This window comes from Hyla sarda, chromosome 8 (genome assembly GCF_029499605.1).
Source record: "Hyla sarda isolate aHylSar1 chromosome 8, aHylSar1.hap1, whole genome shotgun sequence".
NCBI lineage: Eukaryota > Metazoa > Chordata > Amphibia > Anura > Hylidae > Hyla > Hyla sarda.
The window spans coordinates 232,405,352-232,428,241 of NC_079196.1; the positions used below are offsets into that span (position 1 = coordinate 232,405,352).

Below are 22,890 nucleotides of genomic sequence, written 5' to 3' on the forward strand. Positions count from 1 at the left end.
GGGGGCGTGGTGGTTGTGATCGCCAGTCTTCTGGCACGGACCAAAGTTCGCTCCATGCACCGGAAGACTGGGGTGCCGCGGCGAAGATCGCGGGGGTCTCCAGCGGTTGGACTCACACAGTCAGGCATGTCATCCCCTGTTCTTTGGAGGCAAGAGGTAGAAACCATTTACAAAACCAGGGTAAGGTATAGGCAGGCTGAAGAATACAATTCAGGATAGAGGCAGTAGCTTGTCATCTGGCTGTCATGGAAACTGGCATATCAGGTGGGTAATGTCATCACCATGTACCCGTTGGTGCACATGGTGAGACAAAGTGTTGTTGGGGCAGGGAGACTACAGTATGGAACCTGTGCTTACATTTTTTTTAAATGATAATTACCCAAAACCCTGATTTTATGAGATATGAAAAATAATAAAATGATAACAGTATTATTTTTCTGCCCCTGCTCCACCATTATCAATTACAGACTAAGATGTATGTTCCGCTCAAAAGGCATCTCAAAGAGAGCAATTCCTTTAACACCCACAGTTTTTGGCTCCCGATCCATCAGCTGTAGGTGTGAACTGATGTATAGCAGATAGAAATGTTGGATTTAAACGGGTACTCTGGCCCCAAGACATCTTATCCCCTATCCAAAGGATAGGGGATAAGATATCTGATTGCAGGGGTCCAAAGTCCACTATACTTTGGATAGGGGATAAGATGTCTTGGGGTGGAGTACCCGTTTAACCTTCAGTTTTTCTGTTTCTTTCTTATTCTACATAATTTCCATAATTTTACATTATTTCTCTCCGTACCGGCGGAGGAGGCAGGATCTTCTTGAATGATGTCATAGCTGATTTGCATCCCTTTAACCAATGAATGTGATTGCCTTTCATTTATAAACATTTTTATTATAGAGATTTGTTTTATTTAGACACAATCTGAAATCAATTTGAAATCAATTATAAGACATTGAGAAGGATTATAGTAACTTAGGTTATTTGGTCTCATAAGCAACAACATTTCCCATTATTATAATATCTGATATAGCAGAAGGAGCAATGTAAGGCTCTGTTCAGACCTTGTTTTTCAGTTTTCTATTTACTATTGTTTGCAGCTGTAGGAAATATATAGAAAATATTTTAAGGTGTCAATGAACTTCAATAGTACAACAACATGTATTAGGGGTGATTAAGCCGCTAACTTGGCCAGGCTAGGCAACGGTGCTATTATAGGAGAAGGGATGAGGACACATGGCATTTTGGCACCATTTCAGCATTATATGAAGGCATAGTAACACTAAGATGACATCACGGAAGCCCAGCATACTTTGCAGCTAATAGTAAGATCACATGACCCCAGGTTTGCCATCATTGCTCGCATAGAGCTCCCAAGAGAGAAGATAGGGTTGGGTCTAAAAGTGATAATACCCTATACACTTCATTGCAGCTGCCATCTTGGAGAGAAAGCTGAGCAGTAAGCAGTGCACAGAAGAACTCACTATGAAGCTACTATTCCCCTAAGGCTTTCACACTACAATACAAATCAATCTCCATCTGGGTTTAACTAAAATCTGCATTTATATCAGTAAAAGAGTGAAAGTCAACTTGCATGTTTTCTTCCTCTTGACTAGTAGGTTAATGACAAATCACCCCAAAACCATAAAAATTACCTTAAATATTTTTTTTTTGTTTTGTTAAAAAGAATGTCTGGTGAAGGAATGGTTAAACAAGGACGGGGTATAGGAAAGAGCACTGCCATGTCCTCTGCTAGTCAGGTAGTGGCAATAGCAACTCTGTGGGCACCACCTATTTGCCCAGGCCCAGTACAGGTTGAGCAGCAGATATATGACTGGTGATAGTAGTAGCAACATGAGCAGGCAAAAGTTGTCCATGTCTTCCTGGGGGTGTGTAGTTTTGGAGGATAATTCAGCCATTGTGGACTGGTTGACTTGTTATCAGTCATCTCACGAAGTGGAAGAGTCTGACAACATGATGGTGAGCAAGGTGTCAGTGGATTCCTCATGGTCTACAGTTAAATGGTGCAGAAGAAATGTCCATCCTACATGATCTGTTATATCATTTTGGTATTTGCTTCCCCCCCCCCTCCCCCTGGTAATAAGCAGAATGATAGCATTAGCCATGATGAGGAGTTGTGTTACAGTCAGTCTTTGGAGTCTGTGACAGAGGAGGTGGAAACAGTGGCCGAGCATAGCACTAGTGGGACTGGTGGTGGTAGGCATGGTGGGGATACTGTGAGGCATCATGGGTGATATGCTGAGGGAGAGCAAGGAGCCCTACATCAGTCATCAGAAGTTCATGCACAAAGGTGAGGTGGAAGCAGGTAGAAGGAGTTTGATGAGAATGGTTGTAGTGTTGAACAGGACGTAAGAACCGGGCGAGGAGGGGACGTGTTCAGAGCAGGAGCGTAGTGGAAGTGTCAGCAAAAAAGAACAGAGCCAAAGTAGGACCAGAACATATGTTAAACATACAGGCATAAGCCTGCTGGTCTGATGAGCTTAGGTGATGGCGAAACCTTCCAGAGAAGGAGCACAGTCAGGTGGTGCAGTCCCTGTCTGCTATTCTGCTGTGTGGAAATTATTTTCTATTTAACCAGATGCAGAAAACATGGAACTGAGCCATCTGGGCAAATATAAAGTAAGCCGCGGCCTTGGTAAAAGTATAAGAACTATGGGGGGATCAAAACATGGAGCAGAATCACAAGGCAGCATGGGACAGTCAAGAAGCCCAAAAAATATGAAGAAAACCTTGCCCGTGCTGCTGCTGATCCTCCTCCAAATCCTTCTCATCTGTCTAGCAGCCAGGCATCGTACACAGGCAGCACATATTCTGTCCTGTCCTCAGTGTTGTGTTCTCCTCTATCCTGTCAGTTATTGGGGAATCTATGTCCTACAGACAACAGTATTTGTGCATATTAATTCACACCTGGCCATGTTGTTGGTGGTGCTGGCGCTCCTGCACCATCTTGTTGACTTAATGGCCTTTAGACAACTAATGCGCTGTCCCTAGCCCAGGTGGCGCATACCTAGTCTCCATTATTTTACCAAGAAAAAAAAAAAAACATCCCTGCATTGCACATCATGTGACAGAGAGGGTGGGCCACTCCATGCAGCTGTCTGTGTGTGGCACAGTGCATGCATGGTAGATACTTGAAGTAGTAGCTACGGCCTACTGGACCTCTGTGATTGTGTCAAACCGGTCCAACTTCTGACACCTGCCACTTATCCTCTTCCACGGACATCTTGCATTCTCCCAAGAGGCATAGTGTAGGTTACCATCCTCCTTTTCCCTTCTTTCATTCGTGCAAAGTTAAAGGGGTACTCCGGCGCTAAGACATCTTACGCCCCCTCTATAGGCTTGCATTGAGGGGGCAGAGCGTGATGAGGGGATAAGATGTCTTAGCGCAGGAGTACCCCTTTAAGCTCTGCCACACTGTTACATTTGCTAAGCCTGGGTGAAAAAAGTCACACAGCGGAGGAGCTGCTACACTGTCTGCTGCAGGAAGTTTCACACTGACTCTCTGCTCCGAATGTGAGATTGGGAAATGTGGTTGCCGATAATGACACAAACATTGTGGCTGCCCTGCACCTAGGTGGTATGACACACTCTCACTGTATGGCACATATGCTAAATCTTGTCTTCAAACATTTCTTGAGGAATTGTGGGGGTCTCAGTGATGTGCTGTATATGTGCAGGAATGTTAGCCATTCTTATGCTTTTAAACATGCTCTCCTTAACCTCTAGCTCTAAAATAGTCTTCATCAACACCACCTCATTTGTGACATTCAAACACGGTAGAACTCAACATCACACATGTTGGACTGCCTGTACCAGCAGCATCGGGGACAGACTACATAATGTTGCAAACAGACAGCTTTTGGGGCCAGTATAACTTTCAGCTGAGGCATTGGCAGCTAATTAGAGACACCTGTTGCTTGCTCAGTTCTTTCGAAGAGGCAACAAGATTTGTCAGCAAGGACAACAGGAGAATTAGTGATGCGAATCCACTGATATTCCTTCTGGAGAAAATACTCACGGTTATGATTGAGCAAAGAGGGATGGAGGAGGGCTGATATCTGTCTGACCGCAGTATGGATGATCGACTTGAGAAGGAGTTGGATAAGGAAGTGAGACCTGAGAATTTGGAGAAGGAATTTCATATTGAAGGGATAGGAGATGAAAAACCTACACAAGGGGACAGTGATGACGACAAGGACCATGACCAACCTTTGTAGTATGGGACGGAGCTGTATGCTTTCTTGCTTGGGCTGTGAAACGCATATTGCGTGCACGAAGAAAAGAGCACCGGATAGACACACTTTTAGACCCTCAGTATAAAGCCAAAATGGGGGGGGGGGGGGTTTACCTTCCAAGAAGAAGGATAAATCAGATTCTCATAGAAAGAACCTATACAGCAAGTTTGCTGCGGCTTTCCAACACCTGCCAAACAGATTCCAGTCTGTGTTCTCCTCTAAGTCCTCATTCCACCTTCTCCGCCAGCACTACCCCAGCAAGAGGCAGCAGTAACAGCAACATCTTCACATTGGAGCACAGGGTGACAAAGCTTTTTTCTTCCAGTCCCCCCCCCCCCCCCCCCCTGACATGAATCACCACCACATGAGCAACTATGAGCCCAGACCCCATGGACTTCTGGGTCACCAGATAAGACCCTTTGCCAGAACATGGCCAGTTTTCATTGGGTATTCTGTCATATCCACCCTCTCCACCACCCAGTGTAGCTTCAGCACGGTAGGATGTGTTTTTACTTCTAAGTGAACAAGTGATTGTCTGCCAGCTAAGTTGAAAAACTCATGCTTGTTAAAAGGAATCAGTGAGGATGAGGATTTTTAACCTGTGCCAGATGCCATTGATTGGATAATACTACCATCACCCCTGCTATCCACTGGCTACAACTACCATCAGCCACCTCCTGCTGTCTGCACGCTACTAAAGCTATCACTTGTCTACTATTTCCTGCTGTCTGTTGGATACAACAACTACAACCAATCCAGCACAACCTGTAGTCCACTGACTACATCTCCCACCAGTCCACTGCCCTCCCTCCTGCTACTACTAGTCAGGCCTACACATACACAATCCATTCGGCTTTTTATACAAAACCTATTTCAACTTAACTATTTTGGGAAACCAATTCTGTTTCTACTCCCAAAAAGGGATAATTTTTGAAACACCTGGAAAAACCATTTTGTCTTCCGATACCTTTGTGTACATTACAACATCGGCCACATATCTCTTTACCTTTGATATTAAAGGACATCTGTAGTGCAATATATCTTTACCCTTATCCGAAGAATAGGGGAAAAGTTATAAATCGCGGGGTGATGTCACGATACTTCAGCCCTGTAGTCGTGACCCGGCAGACTCCAAGGCTGCAGCGCTGCATGCAAGATAATCAGACATCTTATCCCCTCTCCTTTGGAGAGGGGATAAGATGTCTTAGGACCGGAGTATCCCTTTAAGTTAGCTTTAAAACCTCTATAACTACTTGAAAACATGTCTAAGGCTAAGTTTCCACTAGGTTATGTTTCTGGCAGTTTTTGGATATCTGCCACTGCAGTTTTTGAGCCAAAGTCAGTACTGGATTCAAAAGGAATAGGACATATAAAGGAAGAACTTACACTTCTCTTCCCTTATGGATCCACTTCTGACTTTGGCTCAAAAATTGCAGTGGCAGTATTCCAAAAACTGCCAGAAAAAAACCCAAATGGAAATTTAGCCTTACACTGTGATACAGGGCTTCAGAGCTTCTAGGTAGCATTATACATTTATTTTGAGGCTATTTTCACTGCCTCTGCAGAGAATTTTTTTTGCCATGAATTGAATGTTTTGGAAAAGTTCTGCAACCAAATTTTTTGAAACGCTCGCTCATCTTTAATGAGTATTTTCCAATGTAACCTCTGAATGTACATAATCCCAAGGTCTGAATAGAGCCTTACAAACTGGTAAGGAAGATATAAGATACGGCACTTACAGAATTAATCACATGACATTTTGCTTAATATACAGCTACTTTTCTTATTCCTTAATGTCTCGTGTACTATACATAGAGCTGTGTAGCTGTCACTTATATAATTTCTAAATGTTTTATTGATCATATCAACAGGATTATACAGTATACTGAATATAATTTGTGTAACATCAGCTAGGATAAACGTACTTCTGACCTGATAAAAATGGTCTGAGCCTTTATATATATATATATATATATATATATATATATATATATACATACACACAGAAGAGATTATCAGATGTGCTTACTACATGTTAAAGGTTTTCTTTAGACTATGTTTTGCTACATCCTTGCTCAAACTGTTCCATTCCTTTGGGTATTCAGCAGGTTTGGCCTTATACTCCACTGCAAAATTTGTATTGAACGTTTTAAAAACAAATTTCCAGTAATCGGAGGCTTCGATGCTGGGATCGGGCTGAATTCTCCAGTCGGGATAAATTTCTTTAAATCTCTTATGGGGATGCCATTCTTCATTTGTATCGTGATTTTTAAATCTTCCATCTCCACACACAGAGGTGGTACAAATGTCATGACAAAGAATAGATGACGTCTCCCATCTGTACGTTCCTAATCCTTGAGGTCGATGAACAGAGGCGAAATGTTCTTTGTGGTTTTCTCCTCCGGCTTCACATGGGACCTTGCAGAATGGACACTGTTTCCCGCATCCAAACACCTTCTTAAACAATTCATCTTGAGGCTTCACCGTTGATTTCAAAAGTGTAGCATACACACTCAGAGACTTTATTTCGGATGTAATTTCTTCTTTTGTGTCAGTCAGGAAGTTGTTCAGATTTGTAATAAATTCCTTTGTATTTGCTGTGTTTCTGAAGATTATCGCCTTCATTTTTTCCTGAGGGAAAACCAGATCACTGTTCAATTTCTTTCGAAAACAATTGAGAAAATCTTCCACATTCTTTGTATGATTCCACATTTCAGGATTGTTGAGTAGATCTCTGATCTTTTCTGTGATACCTGACAGGATTTTACTTTGTAATGTGTAAAAGTTTTTGTATTTCATGATAATGTAGTATAATATCCAGTTTTTCACAAACTCTTCATAGTTTCTTGAAAATTCTACATATTTTCTGAAATCATTTTCTTCCAGAAGATTTAGGAGAACAGTGTATTGGAAAAATGTACGAGAAGTGTATGTTTTAGATCCTTCAGAACTCATGATATCGTCTACGAGTTGAATTCCTAGATTTCGATGGACATAATCGATCATTGCTGGTTTTAGACAAGTGTCACAGATGCGTTTGGCCAGATCCTGGCTATTATTCTTCTCCTGGAATACAGTCATGAATGTGTTAAAGTATTCTGATTTCAGTGTTTCCAGCTGGGAATGAGGGTCATTCATTTTTATAAAGTTATTGTGCATCTTCTGGAAATCAGTAACTGTGTGTCCTAGAATGACCAATTTCATTTCTAGCTCTTGTTCAGCTGGAATATTCTCTTCCTCTGTAAGAATCCCATCGATCATGTTCAGAAGGTGTCTACAGTAGGTGTCATTATAATCAACATCTCTCCTGGCTTGTTCTGCAGAATATTTACAGCATTTGTTAAGAACAGATTGAAAAATATCCTCATCCTTATGACTACTATTCCACCATTTATAGGGAATTTTTAAAAAAGTGACAATTCCTGCTATTATTCCACCCTGTTGCTTTTTCTCAGGTTTCGGTAAATGTTTTATTTGATTTAGTTTTTCGTTGACTGCGGATCCTTTGTCTCTCATGGTCTTGGTGAGCTCTAGAATCATGTCTTTCTCAACATCCCGTGTTTGTAGAGGTGTCACTTCTAACTCTTTGACTGTATTTTTCCACATAATCTCAAATTCCTCTACCATCTTTGCAGTATCCATTTGGTGTCTTTTCTTTCTACATTCTTCCATAAGACTGGACACTTTTCGTTCAATCTTCTCAATGTACTGCATACGGACTCTTTTTATTTTGTGTTGCTGTTTTTGAATTTGAATTGCGTTGTTGTATTTGTCATATGAAGAACTTCTGAGGTTTTCTCCAAGCCTCTTTGTACTGATTATAAAGTCTGCTTTGTATCTTATTAAATGAACACAATCTTTTTCTTGTTGGAAATATTCTTCCACCCATGTTAGTATCTTATTCTGCTCAGCTGAAATTATGTTTTCTAACTTAATACAACATTCTTTACCTTTGTCTATTAGAGTATCTTCAGATTGGTTCTTGATAATGGTCTCAGTATTAGTGAACCATTCATGAATCTGTTTGTTGAATTTCCATTCTAATTCAGAAAATTTCATAGACAACTTGTTGTAGGCGTTGGCTACTAAACTATTTCTAAAGCTGAATATAAAGTTCTCATGTTTGACTGCGTTCCATAAGTCTCCCATCCACCTAACAAATTTAGGGATGGTTTGCGCCTGATTTTGGTTTTTTTCCATCAGTGTTAGTATATTTTGCTTCAATTCAGCAACATACTCACTGTATCCAGCACTGACAGGGGCCATTGGTGGGACACCCTGCCACAGACTAGGGATGTACCAGTGGTGCTGTTCTGCATCATATTCCATAACATCAGAGAATACCTTATATTGAGGCTTCTTCTCCATTTTTGCCACAGTTTTGGTCATTTCATTCAGTTGTTCAAGCAGCTTGTTTCTGTCTCTCATGTTCATTACAGGAGCGGACACATCACTCACATTCTGATGAACAAACTGGCAATTCGGCTTCTTCCCAATTTCTTTCATTCTGAGAAATGCATGGATCACAATCTGTAAAATATCCTTCATTTCTGTTGTATTTTCCATAGACATATTAATTATAGTGATGTCACTCAACCCAACGACTAGAGTCGCCAACTCATTGTCGTGTTCATAACTTCCTTCCAGAGAATCCAACTCCGGAGCTTTCAGCCCCTCAGTGTCAATGACCAGAAGATATTCATAGCTGAGATCCTTATGGAGATTCTCCTTCACTTTAATAAGAGTCATGAAGGCTCCTCGTGTGCATCGTCCACTGGCCACCGGGAACTGGAGACCAAACATGGTGTTCAGGAGGGTGGACTTCCCGGTACTCTGCACTCCCAGCACAGTTATCACCCGTATTCTGCTGCTGCCCCCTGTCTTGGAGTTCACTTTATTGAGGACGTCTGATATCCATTGCACAGAGATCCTGGATGCATCTCCATCAATCAGCTCCAGCGGGTAGCCATCAAGGAGAAGATCAGCTGCTTTTTCAGGGATATGGCTGCATTCCATGCCGTTATTCTTTTTTTTTTCCATAATATGCCAAACCTCATAAAACTGAGACACTTCTCTGAGGAAATGCTCAATTCCCAATGAACTGTCTGATATCTTCTGATCGATTTCTGTTAGCTCTTGGGAGTCATTGGCCTGAGAATATTTCTCTTTATATTTCTCCTGTAAATATATGAGATTTTTTCTTGCTGCTAAATCCAAATAATATTTTAACCAACTTAAAAAGTAAAATTTTTCTGATCGATTTTCTGTTTCAATCGCTTTTATGAAATGGAAGACTCCCGCTGGCATTTCACATTCCCCCTGTTTCCTTCTTATCTCATCACATTGTTTTCTTAGCTCAGATTTGTATTTTTCCCCATTTTTATTTTCTTGTTTTTTTCATCTGACAAAGTTCTTTCTCTAATCTGGATAAATCTTTCAGAAGTTGTGCTTGTAGTTTCATTGTTTTTCCTTTGTACACTACGACATCCTGGATCTCTTCAGTTATAGCTCTCGCTTTTCTTTCCGCAGCCTGACATTCCGCTACATGTTCATCCACACTGATCTCTTGCTGTGTCGCTATTTGGCTCATGTCTTCTACACTGACACAATAAGCATTTTCATTTCCCAAATTCATCAGTGCCGAGCGAATCATCTTTACAGTTGTTGCTTCATTTGTAGTTTTCGTGATCACTAAGATATTGTCTTTCTTTATTTCCATCATGGACATCACTGATTCTCGCATCTCTTCTAGTTCTTTTTTGCTCTTTTGCTTCTCAGGTGCAATAATGAAGAGATATTTGGTCTTAGAGTTCTTATATTTTAGTAATAAATCACATTCAGTCTTTCTGAGAGTTTCAGCAAAGACGACAACAACTGATGATATTGCTGTTAGAAAGCGGAAAGGCTTCGTGTTATTCTCCAACTCCCCACGAAGGTTTGTGAAAGCAACAGGTTCAGCAAAGATGCCTTTACCAGCCGGGAAATACCAAGATATCTCCACCAGCCCTGATGATATCGTTCTCTCCATGTTCCCACCTTCCATGTCTCTATGGATAAAGACGTCTTGGCAATGTTGTGTTGAACTTAGGATTTGGTTTAGAATTTTAGACTTAGAGAGTCTGCAGTTTCCTAATCTCACAAAAGAGAAAGTTGGCATGGGAATTTTGACCAAGTGTTCCTGCAGGAATCCTTTGCTCTCTGCCAGAGATTGAGGTCTCCATTTCTTAACAATACCCCTCATTGCCCACAGCATAAGGGTGCAGTCCGGACCATCACTAGCCGGCAGCAGCAGAGGGACAGAAAACTGACACATGGACATCTTAGATATCATCTCTTGCTGCAGGAAATGATCTGAGCAATGGAAGATGGCGCACTGTAAGTCTAATGGGTGGATATCGCCTGACAAGTCTCTGTCCTCATTTAGCATAAACCCATCTTCTTTGCTCATTTCACTTCTGTTCCTTATTGTACTGATGTTTCTCGCCTCCACATGTAGGGACATCAGTTTTCTTATAAAATACCAAGCAACATTTTCCATAGAAGAACTGCCTGGTGTCAAACATTCTGCTCCAATGTCAAGAACCTCACGTAATGTCAGCTTGGACATCTGGCATCTCAGAAATTCAATCTTCTCGAGAAGATCCTGGAAGGAAGTTCTTTTATCTGTAAAATAAATATAAATGACATGAAAGCGACAATGATTGCATCTATATCAGAATATATAATAGGCTGCTTCTATATTGTAGACAATACTGGTGCTGTGGATTAAATATTGGAGATAAGAGAACCAAACCCCTTCCGTGTGAACTCGAACCTTGAGCAGCATGGCCGACCACTGTCAGTGCTGCTCTCTGCCTATAACTGTCCAGCATAAGACAGATTGTCTGTCTTGGTCTCTAAGGCTTACATGTATTGAAGTCAACTGTGTAGGAATCCTAACTTTCAAGTATAAGACCGGTTCAGTCTCTGAGTCTCCCATGTCCTCCAACTCTGTAGGAATCCTCTTTATTGTGAAATATCAGACAGAGGGAGGCCCAGTACAGGAGAAGGATGACCTGTCAATGATATGGTCACCACCCTGAGAATAACTCTACTATACATGGTTCTGAATCAGTGTGGAGAGTGCAGCCAAATAGACCAGCTCCAAAGGTATTATGCATGTGTGGGAGCCATCCTGATCAATTATATAGAGGGGCTGAGAAGCTAGGTGTTACTGTACATACTCAGAGTAACTTCCAAGAGACCGGCCAGACTAATAGAAATCAACACATCTTCAAAGCAAGCACAGACACTGCTGCAGGACCATGATGGTGGCTGAAACCAATGGAAACCAGTAATAAAAAACAGAATGATGTAAAGGGGTGTTCTGGTATTTGAAAATTGTATGTAAATAAAACAATCACCCCAAGATATCTATTATTCTATTTTTATCACTAATTGTGTTGGCCTTATCATGTTTTTGCTCTAAATACCCCTGTCAGGAAGTTGTGTAGTTCTCTCATTGTCAGTGTGGTGTTGTCTCCAGCTCTAGGCTCTTCCCTCTCTCCTGTTTTGTAGTCTTTTAAATGTCAGTATGGTGTGAAGGGAGCTTAGGCCATCTTAGTAGTATGTCATGAAAGGCCCAAAAAAGGCAAGAAGTGGAAAGTTACATAAGTAGAAGAAGAAGCAGAATCACTTTGACCACATGGCTCTCTGGGTACTGAATATTGCGGGCTGTGTATCCCAATGTCCCAGTGAGTCAGCAACTTTGAGTGTAAAAAATATGCAATTAAGCAGGATCTCTTATATTCACAGATAAAGTTAACAAACAATAAAACTTCTGACAATTGTGGAGGATGTGGGATTTTTCATTTTCTACTTATGGGTAGCTTAGTTGTCACGTATTGAGTGTAAAGTCTTTAAGTTCTATTAAAAAGAGTGGTCTTTTAACAGGCAAGTCCTTCTGGAAAGTTGATTGTTAGCTGTATACCTTCCACAACATAGTCGTCAGAGGATCAATATAGATAACGATAATAAACACAGGGATTCTAAGTTGGGCAACACCATGTGGGTTAACTCAAACTATATACAAGCCTGGTGGAAAAGAAACAACATATCGTAATAGTGGAAGTGGAGGGCAGACAAAGTACAATGTATTCATGAATAAAAAGGGAATGCCAGCATCAGATTTGAGAATCATAAATAGGGTGTAGTTAGAGGAAATCAGATTTATGGTAATCAGGTGTTCATGTGAAGGTGGGCATCCTGTGAGGGACGGGATCCTGAGGGTGCTGGAGTGGGGTGCTTGGAACGGAGAGGCTTCCAAAGGGCCCAGACTTTTTGGAAAGTGCCATGACTTAACCAACTCCCAACTTGCATCATGTACAATCTACTTCACTGAACCAGGAAAGGAGTGTCGGAGGAGATGTAGAACACCAATTTACTGGGATTAAAAGCTTAGCCGCAGTCAGCAGTGAGATAGCTAAGTCTACCTTCTTGGGACGGAATGAGGAGTGTGGCACCCTTAGTAATATAAGTAAAGCGGAGAAAGGGATTTTAATATTTGTGATGGTTTCAGTGGTTGACAAAACCTCTGCCCTGAAGGGTTTAATCTTTGGACATGAGAGCCAAATATGGGATAGTGTACCTGTATCGGCATTACATTACCAACAGAGATTATTGTTGAGTAAATTGAGGCAAAAAAGTCCTTTTGGTGTACGATACCACATAGGTCCTTCTAAGGAGGATAGGTGCTGTTGGTATACTTTAATGGTCCCAGCTGTCAGAGCAACTTCAGTAATGTGCCCCTCACAGGAGTGGACGCCCCATATGAACATATCTCATCCAAGAAACACCTTTCCACCTCTGCAAATAAAAATCAAGGGGGGGGGGTTCTGATTAAGTGTAAGTGTAACTCTCTTGAAAGGTAAATTCATGGGGGTCGGGAAGAACCATACCCCAATGAGATGGTTTTTGAATCAGGAGTCTGTGGGGCAGTCTAGGCCTCCTCCTGGACCATAAAAAGCTTGTAAATGCCCTGCATAGTGAGGAGAAAAAGGAGCTTGGGAGAGCTATAGGGACTGTTTGTAAAACGTAAAGCACCTGCGGTAGTATGTGGGCTTTTAAATCACTTTTCTTACACAATCAAGAGTTGTGTTTTAACCTTGCGCAAGAGGTGAAGGTAATTCTCTGAGTAGAGAGAGGAGGGATTTGGTCAGGTGGATGCCAATGTATTATTGTAGTTGCTTGGCCAGGTAAATGAAGCTAAAGCCTTAAAAGGAGGTGCAGCAGTCTCTTATAGCTTTACTTTTAATGTTTCCGACTTACTTACCTAAGGATAGGGGATAAGTTTCAGATCGCAGGGGGTCCGACCGCTGGGACCCCCGCGATCTCCAGCATGGGGCCCCGGCTCTCTGGTTAGAGAGGGCGTGTTGACCACCGCACGAAGCAGCGGCCGACACGCCCCCTCCATATACTGCTATGGGAGAGCCGGAAATTGCCGAAGGCAGTAAATGGAGGGCGCGTGTCAGCCGCCGCCTCGTGCAGTGGTCGACACGCGCTCCCGTACGGGAGATCGTGGGGGGCCCCAGCGGTCGGACCCCCCGCGATCTAAAACTTATAAAATTTTCAATCTCTTAGTTCTCCTTTAAGTTAATTTTGAAGGCGGAGCTTAGACTTATCTGGAGAAATGAATCTAGGACCTTGGGGAGTGCTACTGAGGAGATGAGAAGAAGCAAGTAATCCGTAAATGTTGCTGTCTTAATAAATTCGCCAACCTGAATGCCCTCCATCTTGTCTGTCTAATTTTTTTAATCTAAGTTTCCATAGTCAATATGAAAAGAGTCGGGGACAGTGGGCAACCTTGACCTTTTCCCTTTCGTGATGTTAAAGTATGGAGATAATGCACCATTGAGTTTTAGCCTGGATGTGGGATTATAATATAGAGTGCAGATAGCTGAGATAAATATAAGGCTGATCTTAAATGTTCGTGTCTATGAATGGCCGCCATCTCACTCGGTCAAACGCTTCTCGGCATCAGTCCCCAGTATGATTTAACTGAGCCTTAAAGCCAATATAAAACTACTAGAATACAGTGACCCCCTCGACCTACGATGGCCCCGACATACGATCATTTCAACATGCGATGGCCTCTCAGAGGCAGCATCAACATACGATGCTTTTGTATGTCGGGGCCATCGCATAAACGGCTATCCGGCAACGCAGACTGCTTCAGCTGCCCCCGGATAGCTGTTTACGGTGCCCCGTGTGGTCCGCTGACGATCACTTACCTGTCCTCGGGGCTCCGGTGCGTCCTCTGCGGGATCCCCTGCATCGTCGGCGCTCTCCATCGTCGTCATCACACCGCTGCGCACGCTGTCCCGTCATCCAATAGGAGCGGCGTGTGTAACAACGTGATGGCGGCGACGGAGAGCGAGGATGCCGGGGAAGCAGAGGCTTTGCCGGAGCGTCGGGGACACCTCGGGGGCGCGGCGACAGCGATGGAGGGCGACATCCCGGGCAGCGGTGACGAGCAGTGACGGTGGGGACAGGTGAGTACAACTTCCTCTAACAGTGGTCTACAACCTGCGGAGCTCCAGATGTTGCAAAACTACAACACCCAGCATGCCCGGACAGCCGTTGGCTGTCCGGGCATGCTGGGTGTTGTAGTTTTGCAACATCTGGAGGTCCGCAGGCTGTAGACCACTGCCCTATACTTTACATTGCACGGATCCCTCAACATACGATGGTTTCAACAAACGATGGTCCATTTGGAGCGGATTACCATTGTATGTTGGGGGACCACTGTACATTCCTCCATTCCCGCAATCTTTCATGCCGCACCCCGCTATCATCAGCCTCCGGAACGAACATGCTCCGGGTCTGATGGATCCCGATCACGGGGCCGGAGTATCGTGACGTCACAGCCCCGCCCCCGTGTGATGTCGTGCTCCACCCCTCAATGCAAACCTATGGCGGCTGTCACGAAAAAAAAAAATAAAATAAGTAAAAATTGAAGTTTTTACTTTATTTATATCTTATATAGAACAGTTACTGCACCTTGTATCTTGAATTCATTCTTTATGTTTTCATCAGGTTCGTGGATCTCCTCATTCTCTGAAGCAGAGGGGTCACCTGGGTCTACAAAACAGGAAGAAAAATGACCTGACAAGGATGATGACACTTCTAAAATAACGTCTGATGTAAAGGAGGAGGAGTCAGCCATGGATGGGTTAACTGGTTAGAATCTGCCTACAATCTATCATGGATCCTGCGTGTATGTCACGTTTGCTTCCCCCACATTTATCTAGAGGAGCAGATTCTTCATAAACAGCAGCGTATCTTAGCGGTAGACATGTCTCTACGTTTGGTCCGGGCTGGGGTGAGGTTGCGCAAACGTTTCAATATAAAAATTAGCAACAGTTGTAAAAAGCTGCAGTAGATTAATCCCTGACCACTGTACAATGCTAACTATGCCTTGCTACATTTAAGTTGTTTTCTTTAATGACCCTAATGCATTGCCCACATTTTTTAACATTTTGATCCATTGTGCAAAAATTTGCAACCAAAAAACTGTGTTAAAATTGTTACGCCGAGCGCTCCGGGTCCCCGCTCCTCCCCGGAGCGCTCGCTTCACTCTCCCCGCGGCAGCGCTCCGGTCACGTCCTCTGACCCGGGGCGCTGCGATTCCGCTGCCAGCCGGGATGCGATTCGCGATGCGGGTAGCGCCCGCTCGCGATGCGCACCCCGGCTCCCCTACCTGACTCGCTCTCCGTCTGTTCTGTCCCGGCGCGCGCGGCCCCGCTCCCTAGGGCGCGCGCGCGCCGGGTCTCTGCGATTTAAAGGGCCCCTGCGCCGCTGATTGGCGCAGTGGTTCCAATTAGTGTTTTCACCTGTGCACTTCCCTATATCACCTCACTTCCCCTTCACTCCCTCGCCGGATCTTGTTGCCTTAGTGCCAGTGAAAGCGTTCCTTGTGTGTTCCTTGCCTGTGTTTCCAGACCTTCTGCCGTTGCCCCTGACTACGATCCTTGCTGCCTGCCCCGACCTTCTGCTACGTCCGACCTTGCTTTTGCCTACTCCCTTGTACCGCGCCTATCTTCAGCAGCCAGAGAGGTGAGCCGTTGCTAGTGGATACGACCTGGTCACTACCGCCGCAGCAAGACCATCCCGCTTTGCGGCGGGCTCTGGTGAAAACCAGTAGTGGCTTAGAACCGGTCCACTAGCACGGTCCACGCCAATCCCTCTCTGGCACAGAGGATCCACTACCTGCCAGCCGGCATCGTGACAGTAGATCCGGCCATGGATCCCGCTGAAGTTCCTCTGCCAGTTGTCGCTGACCTCACCATGGTGGTCGCCCAGCAGTCACAACAGATAGCGCAACAAGGCCAACAGCTGTCTCAACTGACCATTATGCTACAACAGTTACTACCACAGCTTCAGCAGTCATCTCCTCCGCCAGCTCCTGCACCTCCTCCGCAGCGAGTGGCCGCTCCTGGGATACGCTTATCCTTGCCGGATAAATTTGATGGGGACTCTAAGTTTTGCCGTGGCTTTCTTTCCCAATGTTCCCTGCATCTGGAGATGATGTCGGACCTGTTTCCCACTGAAAGGTCTAAGGTGGCTTTCGTAGTCAGCCTTCTGTCCGGAAAAGCCCTGTCATGGGCCACACCGCTCTGGGACCGTAATGACCCCGTCACTGCCTCTGTACACTCCTTCTTCTCGGAAATCCGAAGTGTCTTTGAGGAACCTGCCCGAGCCTCTTCTGCTGAGACTGCCCTGTTGAACCTGGTCCAGGGTAATTCTTCCGTTGGCGAGTATGCCATACAATTCCGTACTCTTGCTTCTGAATTGTCCTGGAATAATGAGGCCCTCTGCGCGACCTTCAAAAAAGGCCTATCCAGCAACATTAAAGATGTTCTGGCCGCACGAGAAATTCCTGCTAATCTACATGAACTTATTCACCTAGCCACTCGCATTGACATGCGTTTTTCCGAAAGGCGTCAGGAACTCCGCCAAGATATGGACTCTGTTCGCACGAGGCGTTTCTTCTCCTCGGCTCCTCTCTCCTCTGGTCCCCTGCAATCTGTTCCCGTGCCTCCCGCCGTGGAGGCTATGCAGGTCGACCGGTCTCGCCTGACACCTCAAGAGAGGACACGACGCCGTATGGAGAACCTCTGCCTGTACTGTGCTAGTACCGAACACTTCCTGAGAGATTGTCCTATCCGTCCTCCCCGCCTGGAAAGACGTACGCTGACTCCGCACAAAGGTGAGACAGTCCTTGATGTCTACTCTGCTTCTCCACGTCTTACTGTGCCTGTGCGGATGTCTGCCTCTGCCTTCTCCTTCTCTACAGTGGCCTTCTTGGACTCTGGATCTGCAGGAAATTTTATTTTGGCCTCTCTCGTCAACAGGTTCAACATCCCGGTGACCAGTCTCGCCAGACCCCTCTACATCAATTGTGTAAATAATGAAAGATTGGACTGTACCATACGTTTCCGCACGGAGCCCCTTCTTATGAGCATCGGATCTCATCATGAGAGGATTGAACTTTTGGTCCTCCCCAATTGCACCTCGGAAATTCTCCTTGGACTTCCCTGGCTTCAACTTCATTCCCCTACCCTGGATTGGTCCACTGGGGAGATCAAGAGTTGGGGGTCCTCTTGTTCCAAGAACTGTCTAAAACCGGTTCCCAGTAACCCTTGCCGTAACTCTGTGGTTCCTCCAGTAACCGGTCTCCCTAAGGCCTATATGGACTTCGCGGATGTTTTCTGCAAAAAACAAGCTGAGACTCTACCTCCTCACAGGCCTTATGATTGCCCTATCGACCTCCTCCCGGGCACTACTCCACCCCGGGGCAGAATTTATCCTCTCTCTGCCCCAGAGACTCTTGCCATGTCCGAATACGTCCAGGAGAATCTAAAAAAGGGCTTTATCCGTAAATCCTCCTCTCCTGCCGGAGCCGGATTTTTCTTTGTGTCCAAAAAAGATGGCTCCCTACGTCCTTGCATTGACTACCGCGGTCTTAATAAAATCACGGTTAAGAACCGCTACCCCTTACCCCTCATCTCTGAACTCTTTGATCGCCTCCAAGGTGCCCACATCTTCACTAAATTGGACTTAAGAGGCGCCTATAACCTCATCCGCATCAGAGAGGGGGACGAGTGGAAAACGGCATTTAACACCAGAGATGGACACTTTGAGTATCTGGTCATGCCCTTTGGACTGTGCAACGCCCCTGCCGTCTTCCAAGACTTTGTCAATGAAATTTTTCGTGATCTGTTATACTCCTGTGTTGTTGTATATCTGGACGATATCCTAATTTTTTCTGCCAATCTAGAAGAACACCGCCAGCATGTCCGTATGGTTCTTCAGAGACTTCGTGACAACCAACTCTATGCCAAAATTGAGAAATGTCTGTTTGAATGCCAATCTCTTCCTTTTCTAGGATATTTGGTCTCTGGCCAGGGACTACAGATGGATCCAGACAAACTCTCTGCCGTCTTAGATTGGCCACGCCCCTCCGGACTCCGTGCTATCCAACGCTTTTTGGGGTTCGCCAATTATTACAGGCAATTTATTCCACATTTTTCTACCATTGTGGCTCCTATCGTGGCTTTAACCAAAAAAAATGCTGATCCCAAGTCCTGGCCTCCTCAAGCAGAAGACGCCTTTAAACGACTCAAGTCTGCCTTTTCTTCGGCTCCCGTCCTCTCCAGACCTGACCCTTCCAAACCCTTCCTATTGGAGGTTGATGCCTCCTCAGTGGGAGCTGGAGCTGTTCTTCTACAAAAAAATTCTTCCGGGCATGCTGTCACTTGTGGTTTTTTCTCTAGGACCTTCTCTCCAGCGGAGAGGAACTACTCCATCGGGGATCGAGAGCTTCTAGCCATTAAATTAGCACTTGAGGAATGGAGGCATCTGCTGGAAGGATCAAGTTCTCCTGTTATTATCTACACCGACCACAAGAACCTCTCCTACCTCCAGTCTGCCCAACGGCTGAATCCTCGCCAGGCCCGGTGGTCTCTGTTCTTTGCCCGATTTAATTTTGAGATTCACTTTCGTCCTGCCGATAAGAACATTAGGGCCGATGCTCTCTCTCGTTCCTCGGATGCCTCTGAAGTTGAACTCTCTCCGCAACACATCATTCCACCTGACTGCCTGATCTCCACTTCTCCTGCCTCCATCAGGCAGACTCCTCCAGGAAAGACCTTTGTTTCCCCTCGCCAACGCCTCGGAATCCTCAAATGGGGTCACTCCTCCCACCTCGCAGGTCATGCGGGTATCAAGAAATCTGTGCAACTCATCTCCCGCTTCTATTGGTGGCCGACTCTGGAGACGGATGTTGTGGACTTTGTGCGAGCCTGCACTATCTGTGCCCGGGATAAGACTCCTCGCCAGAAGCCCGCTGGTTTTCTTCATTCTCTGCCTGTCCCCGAACAGCCTTGGTCTCTGATTGGTATGGATTTTATTACTGATTTACCCCCTTCCCGTGGCAACACTGTTATTTGGGTGGTCGTTGATCGATTCTCCAAAATGGCACATTTCATCCCTCTTCCTGGTCTTCCTTCTGCGCCTCAGTTGGCTAAACAATTTTTTGTACACATTTTTCGTCTTCACGGGTTGCCTACGCAGATTGTCTCGGATAGAGGCGTCCAATTCGTGTCTAAATTCTGGAGGGCTCTCTGTAAACAACTCAAGATTAAATTAAATTTTTCTTCTGCATATCATCCCCAGTCCAATGGACAAGTAGAAAGGATTAACCAGATCTTGGGTGATTATTTGCGACATTTTGTTTCCTCCCGCCAGGATGACTGGGCAGATCTCCTCCCATGGGCCGAATTCTCGTATAACTTCAGGGTCTCTGAGTCTTCCTCCAAATCCCCATTTTTCGTGGTGTACGGCCGTCACCCTCTTCCCCCCCTCCCTACTCCCTTGCCCTCTGGTCTGCCCGCTGTGGATGAAATTTCTCGTGACCTTTCCATCATATGGAGAGAGACCCAAAAATCTCTCTTACAGGCTTCATCACGCATGAAGAAGTTCGCGGATAAGAAAAGAAGAGCCCCCCCCGTTTTTTCCCCTGGAGACAAGGTATGGCTCTCCGCTAAATATGTCCGCTTCCGTGTCCCTAGCTACAAGTTGGGACCACGCTATCTTGGTCCTTTCAAAATTTTGTGTCAAATTAATCCTGTCTCTTATAAACTTCTTCTTCCTCCCTCTCTTCGTATCCCTAATGCCTTTCACGTCTCTCTTCTCAAACCACTCATCCTCAACCGTTTTTCTCCCAAATCTGTTCCTCCCACTCCTGTTTCCGGCTCCTCGGACATCTTCTCGGTCAAAGAAATTTTAGCTGCCAAAAAGGTCAGAGGGAAAAAATTTTTTTTAGTGGACTGGGAGGGTTGTGGTCCTGAAGAGAGATCCTGGGAACCTGAGGACAACATCCTAGACAAAAGTCTGCTCCTCAGGTTCTCAGGCTCTAAGAAGAGGGGGAGACCCAAGGGGGGGGGTACTGTTACGCCGAGCGCTCCGGGTCCCCGCTCCTCCCCGGAGCGCTCGCTTCACTCTCCCCGCGGCAGCGCTCCGGTCACGTCCTCTGACCCGGGGCGCTGCGATTCCGCTGCCAGCCGGGATGCGATTCGCGATGCGGGTAGCGCCCGCTCGCGATGCGCACCCCGGCTCCCCTACCTGACTCGCTCTCCGTCTGTTCTGTCCCGGCGCGCGCGGCCCCGCTCCCTAGGGCGCGCGCGCGCCGGGTCTCTGCGATTTAAAGGGCCACTGCGCCGCTGATTGGCGCAGTGGTTCCAATTAGTGTTTTCACCTGTGCACTTCCCTATATCACCTCACTTCCCCTTCACTCCCTCGCCGGATCTTGTTGCCTTAGTGCCAGTGAAAGCGTTCCTTGTGTGTTCCTTGCCTGTGTTTCCAGACCTTCTGCCGTTGCCCCTGACTACGATCCTTGCTGCCTGCCCCGACCTTCTGCTACGTCCGACCTTGCTTTTGCCTACTCCCTTGTACCGCGCCTATCTTCAGCAGCCAGAGAGGTGAGCCGTTGCTAGTGGATACGACCTGGTCACTACCGCCGCAGCAAGACCATCCCGCTTTGCGGCGGGCTCTGGTGAAAACCAGTAGTGGCTTAGAACCGGTCCACTAGCACGGTCCACGCCAATCCCTCTCTGGCACAGAGGATCCACTACCTGCCAGCCGGCATCGTGACAAAAATATTTTCCCCAATAACCCTAGGCCCACAGCTAAGACAATACAGGAATAGCTTCGAAACATAGAACGTGTCGGCAGATAAGAACCATTTGGCCCATCTAGTCTGCCCAATAATCTGAATCCTATCAATAGTCCCTGGCCCTATCTTATATGAAGGATAGCCTTATACCTATCTCTATCTTATATGAAGGATAGCCTTATACCTATCTCTATCTTATATGAAGGATAGCCTTATACCTATCCCTATTTTATATGAAGGATAGCCTTATACCTATCTCTATCTTATATGAAGGATAGCCTTATTCCTATCCCTATCTTATATGAAGGATAACCTTATACCTATCCCTATCTTATATGAAGGATAGCCTTATACCTATCCCTATCTTATATGAAGGATAGCCTTATACCTATCTCTATCTTATATGAAGGATAGCCTTATACCTATCTCTATCTTATATGAAGGATAGCCTTATACCTATCCCTATCTTATATGAAGGATAGCCTTATACCTATCCCTATTTTATATGAAGGATAGCCTTATACCTATCTCTATCTTATATGAAGGATAGCCTTATTCCTATCCCTATCTTATATGAAGGATAGCCTTATACCTATCTCTATCTTATATGAAGGATAGCCTTATACCTATCCCTATCTTATATGAAGGATAGCCTTATACCTATCTCTATCTTATATGAAGGATAGCCTTATACCTATCTCTATCTTATATGAAGGATAGCCTTATACCTATCCCTATCTTATATGAAGGATAGCCTTATACCTATCTCTATCTTATATGAAGGATAGCCTTATACCTATCTCTATCTTATATGAAGGATAGCCTTATACCTATCCCTATCTTATATGAAGGATAGCCTTATACCTATCTCTATCTTATATGAAGGATAGCCTTATACCTATCCCTATCTTATATGAAGGATAGCCTTATACCTATCCCTATCTTATATAAAGGATAGCCTTATACCTATCCCTATCTTATATGAAGGATAGCCTTATACCTATCCCTATCTTATATGAAGGATAGGCTTATACCTATCCCTCTCTTATATGAAGGATAGCCTTATACCTATCTCTATCTTATATGAAGGATAGCATTATGTCTATCTCTATCTTATATGAAGGATAGCCTTATACCTATCCCTATCTTATATGAAGGATAGCCTTATACCTATCTCTATCTTATATGAAGGATAGCCTTATACCTATCTCTATCTTATATGAAGGATAGCCTTATACCTATCCCTATCTTATATGAAGGATAGCCTTATACCTATCCCTATCTTATATGAAGGATAGCTGTCACGATGCCGGCTGGCAGGTAGTGGATCCTCTGTGCCAGAGAGGGATTGGCGTGGACCGTGCTAGTGGACCGGTTCTAAGCCACTACTGGTTTTCACCAGAGCCCGCCGCAAAGCGGGAT

At 45.0% G+C, this 22,890-nt stretch overlaps 1 protein-coding gene across 1 annotated transcript in view; it reads right to left on the reverse strand.

The window, feature by feature from the left end:
• Positions 1–884: 884 nt before the first annotated feature.
• The window catches only part of LOC130284225 (interferon-induced very large GTPase 1-like), a 63,805-nt gene continuing 41,799 nt past the window's right edge, over positions 885–22,890 (reverse strand). The window contains 3 exon segments of the mRNA XM_056534363.1: positions 885–9,653; positions 9,655–10,919; positions 15,294–15,374. Coding sequence (XP_056390338.1) covers positions 6,285–9,653; positions 9,655–10,919; positions 15,294–15,374 — 4,715 coding nt within the window. The 3' untranslated portion in view covers positions 885–6,284.